The sequence below is a fragment of the Mytilus edulis genome, chromosome 2 (assembly GCF_963676685.1).
Source record: "Mytilus edulis chromosome 2, xbMytEdul2.2, whole genome shotgun sequence".
NCBI classification, from domain to species: Eukaryota; Metazoa; Mollusca; class Bivalvia; order Mytilida; family Mytilidae; genus Mytilus; species Mytilus edulis.
The window spans coordinates 8,288,246-8,301,644 of record NC_092345.1 but is presented as its reverse complement, the minus strand read 5'-3'; the positions used below and the strand labels follow the sequence as shown (position 1 = coordinate 8,301,644).

Genomic DNA, 13,399 nt, shown 5'->3' with positions numbered 1-13,399 from the left:
TGTCGTGGCACCATATAAGCACAGCTTGGAGATTCCATTTTTATTGACCATGTGAGCAAAAAGTTCCTTTGTTAAAATTCAAGTGTTTCCATTGTTGAAATTCAAGTCAGTTATTAGATGGAAAACATATTATCATAAGTGAAAATATGCCAAGGTACCCAAATTGCTTTATGTATTTTCAATGTAACTCTGTTAAGATCCTTAAGCAACATAAAGTTTTAGAATTTTGTTCAAAAAGCTTCAATTGACCATCAGGTTATTTGGTTTCTTTGGTTCATTTTATTTGGTTACACAAGAAACAAGCATAACGTATTTGGTAACCGCTGGACTCTGCTGCTCAAAAGAAACTTTTGTCAAAATATTCTTGGCTTCTATGAAATAGAATGATTTAATATTTGGTCTGCAGCTTTTTAAAGTAGGCAATTTCTACATTTACCATGAATTAATATTTGGTTGATATTTTTGAGCTGAAGCTAGTAAGTGATTTTTACATCTACCATTTAGCTACTACCTGTACTGTTTGAAATTTTACAACACTCATTGTACATAATGTACAAAGAACATTTTTATCACAGTTTTCTTAGCTTTAGTTTAATGTTATCAGCTGCATGCAGCAAAGCAGGCCAAGACACCAGTATTGGTCTTGTTTTAAAGGAAGATAATCCTTAGATCTACATGTACATACAAAAATATGTTCCTATTTTTTAAGCGCTCTCAGAAATCTGTTGTTCAATGATAAATAAAACCATGTTTGACATTCATTATAAATGTGGTATCAGTGCAATTGAAACAATTTTCAATCCAAGTCACAATGTGATAAAAAAAAAAAAAACAATTATAGCTCAAGGTACGACTTTCACCACAGAGCCTTTGCTTACATGGAACAGCAATCTTATAAGTGCTTAGTGACTAGCCCAAATGACTAGTTTTAAACCATTGGTCGAACTATATAAAAACAAGAAACACCTATCAACCACATCAACAAACAACAGGCACCTGGCTAAAGACGGATGCATACAAATGCAGCAGGTTTAAACGTTTTAACATGTGCCAACCTTAACCCTAACAGGAGACAGTAGGGTATTATTACAACATAAAAAAACAACTATAAAACATCAATTGAAATGGCTCAATGTAGACATTCCAATTAAAAGCACTGAATCATGGAATAAAAGATGAGGACAGTTGACAAATCAGAGAGAAGCTTGTAACATATGGCATCTCTACAATAAAATTAACGGTATCAATTTTCTTGCACCAGATGCGCATTTCGACAATACATGTCTCTTCAGTGATGCTCGTGGCCAAAATATTTGAAATCCAAAGCTTATATAAAAGATGAAGAGCTATAATCCAAAAGGTCCAAAAAGTATAGCCAAATCCGTGAAAGGAATCAGAGCTTTGCATGAGGGAGATACATTCCTTAATTTATAATAATTTCTATCATTTTGTAACAGCAAATTTTAATAACACAAAAAAAATCCGTATTTTCATGCCAGTACCGAAGTACTGGCTACTGGGCTGGTGATACCCTCGGGGACTAATAGTCCACCAGCAGAGGCATAGACCCAGTGATAGTAATAAAATTAACGGTATCAATTTTCTTGCACCAGATGCGCATTTCGACAATACATGTCTCTTCAGTGATGCTCGTGGCCAAAATATTTGAAATCCAAAGCTTATATAAAAGATGAAGAGCTATAATCCAAAAGGTCCAAAAAGTATAGCCAAATCCGTGAAAGGAATCAGAGCTTTGCATGAGGGAGATACATTCCTTAATTTATAATAATTTCTATCATTTTGTAACAGCAAATTTTAATAACACAAAAAAAATCCGTATTTTCATGCCAGTACCGAAGTACTGGCTACTGGGCTGGTGATACCCTCGGGGACTAATAGTCCACCAGCAGAGGCATCGACCCAGTGATAGTAATAAAATTAACGGTATCAATTTTCTTGCACCAGATGCGCATTTCGACAATACATGTCTCTTCAGTGATGCTCGTGGCCAAAATATTTGAAATCCAAAGCTTATATAAAAGATGAAGAGCTATAATCCAAAAGGTCCAAAAAGTATAGCCAAATCCGTGAAAGGAATCAGAGCTTTGCATGAGGGAGATACATTCCTTAATTTATAATAATTTCTATCATTTTGTAACAGCAAATTTTAATAACACAAAAAAAATCCGTATTTTCATGCCAGTACCGAAGTACTGGCTACTGGGCTGGTGATACCCTCGGGGACTAATAGTCCACCAGCAGAGGCATCGACCCAGTGATAGTAATAAAATTAACGGTATCAATTTTCTTGCACCAGATGCGCATTTCGACAATACATGTCTCTTCAGTGATGCTCGTGGCCAAAATATTTGAAATCCAAAGCTTATATAAAAGATGAAGAGCTATAATCCAAAAGGTCCAAAAAGTATAGCCAAATCCGTGAAAGGAATCAGAGCTTTGCATGAGGGAGATACATTCCTTAATTTATAATAATTTCTATCATTTTGTAACAGCAAATTTTAATAACACAAAAAAAATCCGTATTTTCATGCCAGTACCGAAGTACTGGCTACTGGGCTGGTGATACCCTCGGGGACTAATAGTCCACCAGCAGAGGCATCGACCCAGTGATAGTAATAAAATTAACGGTATCAAGTTAGGAATAAATCCAGGTGTTCTACATTTTGAAATAAAAAGATTTATATGCAGAAGGGCACAGTATTGGCATCCCTACATTTGTATGTATCATATTCTGAGAATTTCTTTCGGAGGCAAGATAGTGAATAATTTAGCCTTTACATATGATGACAACAGCTCATACATGTACATGTATGGTTGAGTATCCAGGTAAGGTAACCAGTTTGGTATAGTCAGCATATGCAGATGATAAACTTGCATGATAACACTAAATTACCACGGTTTTCTACGATGCAAATACTTGTAGATAAACTAAAACAAATTACTAATAGGCAGTTGTTTAAAATAATTGGAGTTAGGAAAAGTTTACAATTACAAATTGGTAAAAACTGGTCACTCATGTCAAAAACTATTTATTCGTGTTATTAACAACAATCAGGAAATATTTTATTGGCTTGTGCATAATGAAGAAAAATCCCTATTTACTTAGTTTAAATTTCATAAAAACAAACTATGGAATTGAAAAAAAGAAAATCCTTAAAAGTCCTGGTCCTTTACTCTCAGCTTTATTAAGTTCCTCCATCTTGGATTTTGAAATTCCAGAAAAACAAGGTCTAGATCTTTGATAAAATGTGCAAATTTTGAGATTAGTAGGTAATTTATGTGTAAGAATTTTCATTCTAATATAGAAAAATGCCATGTTTTCTCATATTTATTGTTGTATTTTACAAAAAATGAAAACTGTTGTTTCAATCAACTTTTTCCAACTTTGCCAAATAAGGGGAGGCAACTCAAATGCAAGGGCAGATAATTCAGATAGTGTAATCTTTAACAATAGAATGTGTTAGGAATTGGAGCTATCTTCTTATATTTTATCTCAAAATTCTATGGTGTAGTTTTCGTTTTATGGCGGAAAATTGGGTTTTCCATGCATAATCTATACAACCTGTAGTGTAAAAAAAGTCGTGTGACACATTCTTCTTATTAATGTTTTTAAACAAGCAGGATATAAACTAGATTTTGGCAAATCATTAAAAAATTCTATGGATTATAATTTAGACACCCCATCTACCTTAAGTAAGTGAAGATGCTTTGTGCCATAGGTTGATACAATATATCCCTTCTTATTCATTACATTGATACAACGGTAACTGAAATATTAATTAAGTTAGTCTTGTCCTCAAAGGATCTATTATACCTATTATAGTACAACTCTTTACTTTTAAAAAGAATAAGATGCAGTTTTAAGTATTGTCAGAATTTTTTATAAATCTCAAACGTTCCCATTTAAGATTGGTTCTTTTATATATTCAGTGGTTGTTACTGGTTGCGGTCTTCCATTATTGTTTTGAGCATAAATAAGGCCCCTTTTGAATTGTTCACATTTTGTCATACTGGTACCTCTTATACTTTTTAGCTTTCCAGTACTATATGGTATTGGTTTAGCTCATATTAAAGTGGAAAGGTGAACTAGAGTAGATCACTTTCTTGTCCTCTGGTTTCCGGTTGACAATTGCCCCATTGGCCATCATACCCCATCTAGTTTTATCAAATATTGATTGGCGCTACAACTTACTGTGTGCAGCAAAATAACCTGTTTTTTTCTACTAAATATGCCTATAGCAGAGGCAGATTTAGGGGGGGGGGGGGGTGCCCAGGGGCCCCCCCTTTTTGGGAAAACATTTGGTTGCTTATATAGGGAATCACTGAAGCGTGACTGGAGCGGGCCCCCACTTATGAAAATTTCTGGATCTGCCACTGTATAGCATTTAATCTGAATGGGAAAGAAATCTTCTGACTTCCTGAATTCAACATTGTAATGTTCCTCTCTATGTTACATTTGCATGTTTCTTGCATTTTTAGCCATTCGTGTTAACATAAATATCTTTGCAATGTTAAAGAATTAAAGAATTTCTAATTTCTTGTTTGTTTATTTATTTCATTTAAAACATATACCACCTTCATTTATTGTGAACTGAATGTCAACTTTTAAGGAATTACAATAAACACTGAAAGATTTCTCCTTGTGAAATATAAGTCTATGTTTTACAAACTTATACCATGATTTACATAAAAATTCAGCATGGTTGTCTTTTAATACTTTCTTCTCTGATGGAGATGCACAGTTGTCCCCCTTAGATTCATTCTCTTTATTAGTCTTTTTAAAGTTTAATGCTTTTGTAGCAAACAATACTAAGTTATAATTTTTCACAAGATTTGACAATTGTTGTACAATATGTTTCATATTTGTTTCTTGTGCACCAATATTTTCACCGCCATTACATCTATCAATCCAGTAAAATGCGGAAATGGAGTCAATCATAATAACAGCTATATCAGGATTGTTTGAAATTGTTGATTCTAAACTATGCAGGGTAACAAGTAACTGAAAACTACTTGTACACCTAACAATCATTATTTTCTTTAAACACTCTTTCACAAGAACTTCAATATCATTTGAGGATGTCTTTTTACTTGTGTCTAGTTTGTCATGTTCGGTCTTTCCCATGATCCTTTTCTCCATAATATTTACAAGACGCAATATTTGAAATTTATAATCTGTATCAATGAATATAACTCCAGCATTTGCTCCATTTAAATTATATCCATTCCAATCTTTGGGTAAGATGATTGACGTTACAATTGATAATAACAACTCGGTCTTTCCTGACCCTTCAACACCATATAATTCATACACATCTTTCACATTAGGCCCATCTATGAACAATGTATCTTCTATTCCTTGAATACTTGGCCTGCTCCCAAGACGAGCTAATAACTGTAACAAAAGAAAAATTCACTTAGTTCACAGATAAGCCTAATAATTTTCATGATTTTAGGTATAAAAAATTGCCTATATACATGATATAAATATGCACAGTGTGCTGCAAAAACCTAATAAATCTTTTCTGCCACGGAACAAAGATATTAAAAAATATTTTTATTCTAATTTTATTCTACATTATTCTAGTTACAGATGAGAAGGAGAGATAAAAAGCTTATAAAAGATAATCAAATCATCATTAAGTAATTGTTCCTGAGTTATTTCTTAACATATAACAGAGGCGGATTTAGGGGGGGGGGGGCAGTGGCCTAGGTCCCCCTTTTTTGGGAAAAAATTTGGTTGCTTATACCTAGATGTTTGTTTCCCCAATCCCGACCCTGCCGCGCCAGGTGTGGGTAGGTAGGTAGGGAAATAATTTTATTTTTCGAAAAAGCTTGAACATTATCGGAAGATCCAGCAAGACTGAAAATCAGAAATGAATAAAATAATATTTGACTTAGTTTTGACAATAAAATTTCATGAGTAGCACCATTTTTGCAGGGTCAGTCAGGTTTGGGGAAACAAACAATATTTTATTTTAGGCCTTATATAGGGAATCACTGAAGTGTGACTGGAGCGGGTCCCCTCTTAGGTCAGTCAGTGGTCCCCCACTTATGAAAATTTCTGGATCCGCAACTGTATAAAGTAATTTTACATTAAGTATACACGTGATTCTAAATGATGAATATTCCAATTATACGTAAAATGTTCACAACGAACAGGAAAAATACTACTCAAAATTGACAACAACACTTCGAATGGTCTGCAATTTTATTTTATTTTGACAACCCTGCATACCAAGGTATCCACTTCAGGGACTCTAACGAAATGATTCACACAGGCGTTGGTTCACCACATGGAGTTGAACAGGAAAAATGTATTACTCAAAAATGAAGTAAATTGCTCCTGAACAAACTTCAGTGTTCAGGTGAGCAGACTTTGGAAATGCAATCCTAATAAATTGTTATGAAAAATATCTAACAAAAAGGTTTTAAATTAATACAACAAATAACTGACAATGAAGAGGCAGAACAAATCTGCCACCAAACCTTCATAATTCGGTTTTACAACACAATCATAGGAAATAAAGCTTACTTTGTGAAGGACCACTAGATTTCTAATACCTCTTTAGTTTCTTAGGGTACCATAATCTTTTGTTCAGTGGCAATATAATTTAGTGGAGTGTAATATTAAGCGAAAAAAACAAATTCAACTATGCATGGTACCTACATGTATAGGACACAAAGGCATGATGATTAATTTATTATGGATGGAAGAGAAGCAACACACAAGTGACAAAATGAGGTCTTCTCAGTTAATAGATTTAGAAATTTAACAAGAAAATTTTAACATTTTTAGAACAGTTTGTATTAGAAAAGCAGAGCAAAACACAAACACTTTAAATCGATCAATGAAACAATACATGTAAATGAGGTCAAGGTCAGATTATACCTGCCAGATTGACAAATAAAAAAAAGAAGATGTGGTTTGATTGCCAATGAGACAACTATTCGCAAGAGACCAAAATGACACAGAAATTAACAACTATAGGTGACCGTACATCCGTACAGCCTTCAACAATGAGCAAAGCCCATACTACAAAGTCAGCTATAAAAGTCCCCAAAATGACAATGTAAAACAATTCAAATGAGAAAACTAACAGCCTTATTTATGAACAAAAAAATGAATGAAAAACAAATATGTCTCACATAAACAAACGACAACCACTGAATCACAGGTTCCTGACTTGGGATAGGCATTACATTCATTACATACAGTCATGACAGTTGATCTGATCTATTGCTGTTAATATTTTTTTTTTTTAAACGACCAACACACAAAAAACTTGACATTGACCATTGAACCATTAGGTAAAGAGTTCAAGATCAGATGACAACAGCATTAAAGGCAATGTACAACTTGTAATCATTCCATAAAAAAAATATAGTTAACCTCGATTACATGTATTTCCAAAAAAGACCAAACACAAAAACTTCACATTGACCAATGAACCATGAAATTGAGGTCAAGGTCAGATAAAACCTGCCAGACTGACAAGTACAAAATGTATCCTCACAATCATTAAATACACCACATATACATTTTTACCACTTATATATATATTACTAGACCTAATCATGTAACTTTAACTTTGATCACTGATCCATGAAAAGAGATGAGGTTAGAACAGTGTCTGATGGATATGTAGACTTTAAGGAACTTACATGTAGATACCAAATGAAGTTATCATTTTACTCATTTATATGTGAGAAATTAACATGACAGAAAACTGTAATGTTAATTATTTTTCAAGCAGTTGCTGAACCATGGAAATGAGGTCAAGGATAATCAACATATAACACCCTGTAACTGGGTAATATAAGCTACATGTATCTAAGCATCGAGGTCTGCTACCCTTTGAAATATTTATGTGGTACATGTACATATAATAAGTATTGGACTATCCAAAGTTATAGTTTACAGTACACACTGATGTTGCCAGCTATTAATCCCTACAGTGTATGTAACTTTATACAAAATGTACTAAAACTCATTTTTAATAATTGTTTGATATGAAAAAAATGTTACCTGATAACAGCGTTTCTTTGTTTACATTGAATATGACGTCATTACTTAAATAACGTCACAATTAAATCCCTAACAACAGAACCAATATCGGAAAGTTACGGTATTTCTGTTTATCAACATGTTTGACTAAAAAAAAAATTAATACAGACTTCGTCCCCATTCACAGGTAATGCCTGCCTCATATTATAATAAAAATATTATTTTAAAAGTATGGGACTCCAAAATATCTAAATAAATAAATTTGGTGTATTTGCTGTCTTCTGATTAGTTAAATTTATTAGTTTTATTTTCAATGTTGTCCATTTTTATGGCGACACGCCCACTCTGACGTTGTGTATTCATACGCCAGCATGTGTGTACATTGTTATTGTTAATATAAATAATATAAAAAGTTCTTTGAGCTTTATTTTTGATCGAAATTTATTTATAATGAATGGCAATAGTGGATTATTCAATGGGAAGAGTCAAAAATTAATTTTATGGTTCAATAAATTCAAAATAAATAATAACCATTCATTACAGCTTTTACATTAATGCTAGCAAGACAAATCTTTGTTTGGCTTGCTTGCTTTGTTTGTATCAGTGTTTGCTCAAGCATGGCAATTAAGATAGGCGGGGCTTCAGCTTGTATGCATCATACTTAAATTTTATTGGACGTTATGTTGGAGGTTATAAGGACACTAAATTTTAAAACATCCCATGACTCATATTCTCAAATGTTTCCTTATCTGTAAATATACAATACAGACAGGATTTTACTTCGTCGAAATTATCTCCCCATTACGCCAGTTTATTTTCACAATCGTAGAAATGGAAGACAATTTTTTTTTCTTCAAATATCCAACTTAAAGACTGTCGTCAAGCACTTTTAGTAAAATAGCTATTCGAACACACCTACTCTGATTTTGTGATCCATTGGATAGGTATTTCACTTCACCCCTATATTTCATCTTTTAGTACTGTGTCTGTGATTTTTTTTTTATGTTATAAAGTCAACCTGTAGCTTTGCTATATTAAAATTATACAATCTGAAGCGAGATGATGTATCAAATACTCTTGCTTTGTACGTTTTCAAGACAAAATATTCATCTCAAACACACCCTAACATAAAAAATTTACACTCGATTTCGGCAGGAAACAATTGTATCGAGAAGACCCCCCCCCCAGAAAATCAAATGGTTGCTGCCTGACTGAACTAATAGATTGATATGTTATAAAAAAAACAATATTAGGTCAATGCCTCATACAAGAAAAAAGTTTATATTTTTCTTTCATTGACAAATTATTGTATTTTTACAGGTGAGGAAACAGGGGAGAATATTTGTCATGTGATTAGGTGTCCTTTTAAACCTCAAACATAACGTCCAATAAAATATAAGTATGATGTATACAAGCTGAAGCCCCGCCTATCTTAATTGCCATGCTTGAGCAAACATTGATACAAACAAAGCAAGCAAGCCAAACAAAGATTTGTCTTGCTAGCATTAATGTAAAAGCTGTAAATATATTTTATCTGGGAACAGCTAGTATATATATATTTATATGTTCCTTCCTGATTTTATTTCAAACAATAAAATCTATAAATGAATTGAACATAGTTTAAAATGGTTTTACAGTTACTGAATTAAGAGATAACTGTATTGTATTTGAAGCTTTAAGGACGTCCATCGGTAGTTTTACTGTCGCAAATTTAGTTTACCTGGTCCCTACACTAGGTGACGTCATAGGTATGCTTCCGGCGTCAAACATAAACACCGGGCGTCTTCTGGCTTCTGTGCCGCTTCAGAATGTAATAAAATTTGATAAAAAGAAGATTTTTAGGCGCAACAAGTGAGTTTTTTGTTTATTATTGTAGAAATAACATGTCAATACATTCCGAAATTCAAAATGTCGGCTTCCTTAGTTACAGACAAGGAGATAGAGAATTTTACGCTTGCTGTTATCCAATCAGAACAATTGTTGCAAAATAATTGCATTAGAATAATTAATGACACGTTTCAAACGAATGTAGGACAGAAAGTCACAGGACAAAAAGTCACAGACAAAAAGTCACAGGACAAAAAGTCACAATTCATTTTTTCTGATTATTTTCTTTGAATAAAAAACCCTTATTTCTACAAAAATATTTTTGTATTTTTCTTGAACTATTGTATATAAACCAACTTTGTAAACAAAATTTATCAAAAAAATATTTAAGATGATCAAATAATTATTAAAAAAACATAGTGTCAAAGTTGCTTTGCACTTAAATGGCTTCATGGTGCCAAGAAATATATCTTTTGCATGATTAAAATTAAATAAATCTTCATTTTTCAAGTATAATGACACATTTCCTCAACTTTAGTATGAATATATGTATTAAAAAGTAAATATTTCAAGATATTCTCTTATACAGTTGGAAAGCAGGTCACGGTTTGACCCCAAGTTTATCAGCAACAATAGAGTCACGTGACCGTGAAAATTCAGTAAAAAAACGGTTGAGACAAACCTCATTTTAACTCACTAAATACTATTGTCGTAATAAAAACTTATTGACCTAACTAATCTTGAGTATCCATAGTTTATTCTCGTCAAAGCTCACACATCAAATCAAAGTCCTTTATTCTTTATTTTATCTGCAAACTTGGAGTTTGGGTGAAAATTGTCAAGTCTCCTGAACGAAAAATCTAAATATTTACGAGGAAACTAAAAATGATGGGCTGAATTTAAATTTAATAAAGCATCTCATTAAGACAAACACTCGATATGAATATCTCGGCAATAGAATGTTGGATACGCAAACGTCAAATTGATTTCAAACCGAAGCGGTGGTTTTTATGCCGATTTGTGCAAGTGGTTATCTCCCCTTAATATCACCAGTCAAAAATAAAAACCCATCAAAATGCATAAAAAATAAAAAAAAAAGTTTACTTTACAAAAATTAGAAAGAAAATAAACTAAACTCGATTTATAACTATGTTATGATAATATAAAGAAGAGATACTTCCCCCTATTTTTCAGAGAAGGACTAATTAAATGTAAAATTTATATTAAATTTATATTAAAAGGCAAAATATTACTGCAGTAAAAAAAATAACAATTCAGAAATGTGGATAATGACACCTACATGTAAAATTAAAAACCTAGCTATACTGAAAGAAATTAGATCTGGCGGATGAAAATATATACTTCATGATGCAGAATTTTTTGATTATATTTAATGCAATAAAACATAGTTTATACAATTTCAATAATCTTTGTGAAAATTGATATAATTATCAAATAAATAGTATTGATCATATATATTTTATATTCTATAAAGTGTGACCAAGAGTCTCAACAAATTTCTTCAAATTAAGAGAGCCTTTAAACTCAAGCCTATGTTTCTTAGTTGAACAATAAAATACAAAAAAGGGATTTATAAGTTTCATACCAAAAATATTGACAGAAGTTCTGTAAAAAAAATATATGCTTTAAATTATACAGTAAGTGAAAGTGACACAATTTTGAATTTCAGAATCATTATTATTGTAAAATTAAACTATTAGATTAGCTTGCACAGTAGCCCTTTGTCTTATTTCTCAGGGTATTTTATAGATTATGAAAGTAAACTTTTTGGAAAAAATGGGGCTTCTTCTCTTGAACAGGTTGCTGTATCAGCTTCTTTAAATAATTACATATTTATAAACAAAGTATTGTATATATACTTTACCTGAATACTAGTAATAGGAAATGAAATGAAACTGGTGGGACAGATTTTGTGCATTTTACTTCAATAATGATCAAAGATGCTTAAATTTGACAAGAATTTGCCATTTGAATAAATTCAATTTTGTAACAACACATCTCTATGAATAAACTTCTTGTTTGGCTGACTTGGCTTGATAAGCTAGTTTTTGCTCTTATTACTATAAAATTGAGAATGGAAATATAGCTTACTAAGTAAAGAGATAATAATATAAGCAAGATTTTATTAACTGACCTTCATTTTCTTTTTTCATATGTTTTTTTCCCACAAAATTTTCTTTGCAATGCATTTTCTATTGCTATTTTTGTGCTTTTGTCCATCCATAGAGTAGGCTATCAATAATTTGTCAGATCTGTCAGAATTTTCCAAGACGTTTAGCTTTAAACGCAATAAAGAAGATCTTTGTTTGTTGTTTCACTTTTCCAATGTGTAAATTTTTACTATGCACATGACCCTGACACATATTTTGTTATAAACGTTATGTGACGTATGTTGAAAAAAGAAAACAATGTCACCGTCAATTTATGTAGGGGATCAAAAGGGGTTTTAGTTACTTTAAAATACAAGTATCGTATGGAATTGTGAAAATCCACAACTTTTAATCAAAATTTCATTCATGTCTTTAATAAAATCAGTATTTTAGAGCACTTTGAAACAGGTACAATGAAAAGAAGCTAAACTTTACTGTTTTGAAGTAGAAACGTAGCTAAAACCAGATAAAAATTGACATGGCTGGTGGTCACTAAAATTGATGTATAAAAGTAAAAAATGATGGCTTCAAAACAGTGTATAAATTTGAAATAGGTTTCCCGGTTTCATTTAAGATTATAACCGTTCTTTTCTGTATTTGGATATGCAAACGTCAAATTAGGAAAAATCATTTTTTTTTGGCGAACAAAAAGATGGCTAATTTTTTTTAGAACTGACAGGATAAAGGAATAGCAATAACAAGCTATTTTTTGTAATGTTTGTATGTCGTAAAGAAATTATATTGGTCACAAAACCTACAAATTTTAAAATTTAATTGTAATAAAAGCATGACAAGTTGCAAAAAATACTTTAAACGTCAATCTTTTAGCCGATTGATTTGGCGGACTTTTTGACGTTACGGACGACTGTAGCGCCACCTAATTAATTCCCCCTGCTATTGTTGCTGATAGAGCTTGACGACAACGGCCGTATCGAAGGACTTGCTTTCCAACTGATATAGGCCTATTTAAACAATTGTCAACAAATTATTTGTGACTTTTTGTCCTGTGACTTTTTGTCCTATCAAATTTGTGACTTTATGTCCTGTGACTTTTTGTCCTGTGACTTTCTGTCCGTTTACCGTTTCAAACATGCACTGTGAAACACAATTAAACTTATTAAGACCTGTGCTCCAGTTTCCACTTTTGACAGATTCATATTTCCCACATGTCGCTACAATCAATAACAAAAAGTGTTAACTGCAGTGTTTCTGTATTCGCTTTGATGATACTTTAATAGAATATCTTATTCAAAATATTTAAAAGTAATGATTATTGACAAAAAATATCCGTTCAGTGCTGCTTTTCGTAATATTTTTTGGGGATGTAAGGACTTCGGAATTTGGGATTCACCGACATGCGCACAAAATCAAA

At 32.1% G+C, this 13,399-nt stretch overlaps 1 protein-coding gene across 1 annotated transcript; it reads right to left on the bottom strand.

The window, feature by feature from the left end:
• Nucleotides 1-4,540: 4,540 nt before the first annotated feature.
• Nucleotides 4,541-13,300, bottom strand: LOC139511369 (DNA repair protein XRCC2-like). The gene is made up of 2 exons (XM_071298034.1): nt 13,152-13,300; nt 4,541-5,416 (listed from the first exon to the last, which is right to left on the bottom strand). The coding sequence occupies exons 1-2, from the start codon at nt 13,182-13,184 to the stop codon at nt 4,577-4,579; spliced, it is 873 nt and encodes a 290-aa protein (XP_071154135.1). The 5' UTR covers nt 13,185-13,300; the 3' UTR covers nt 4,541-4,576.
• Nucleotides 13,301-13,399: the final 99 nt, after the last annotated feature.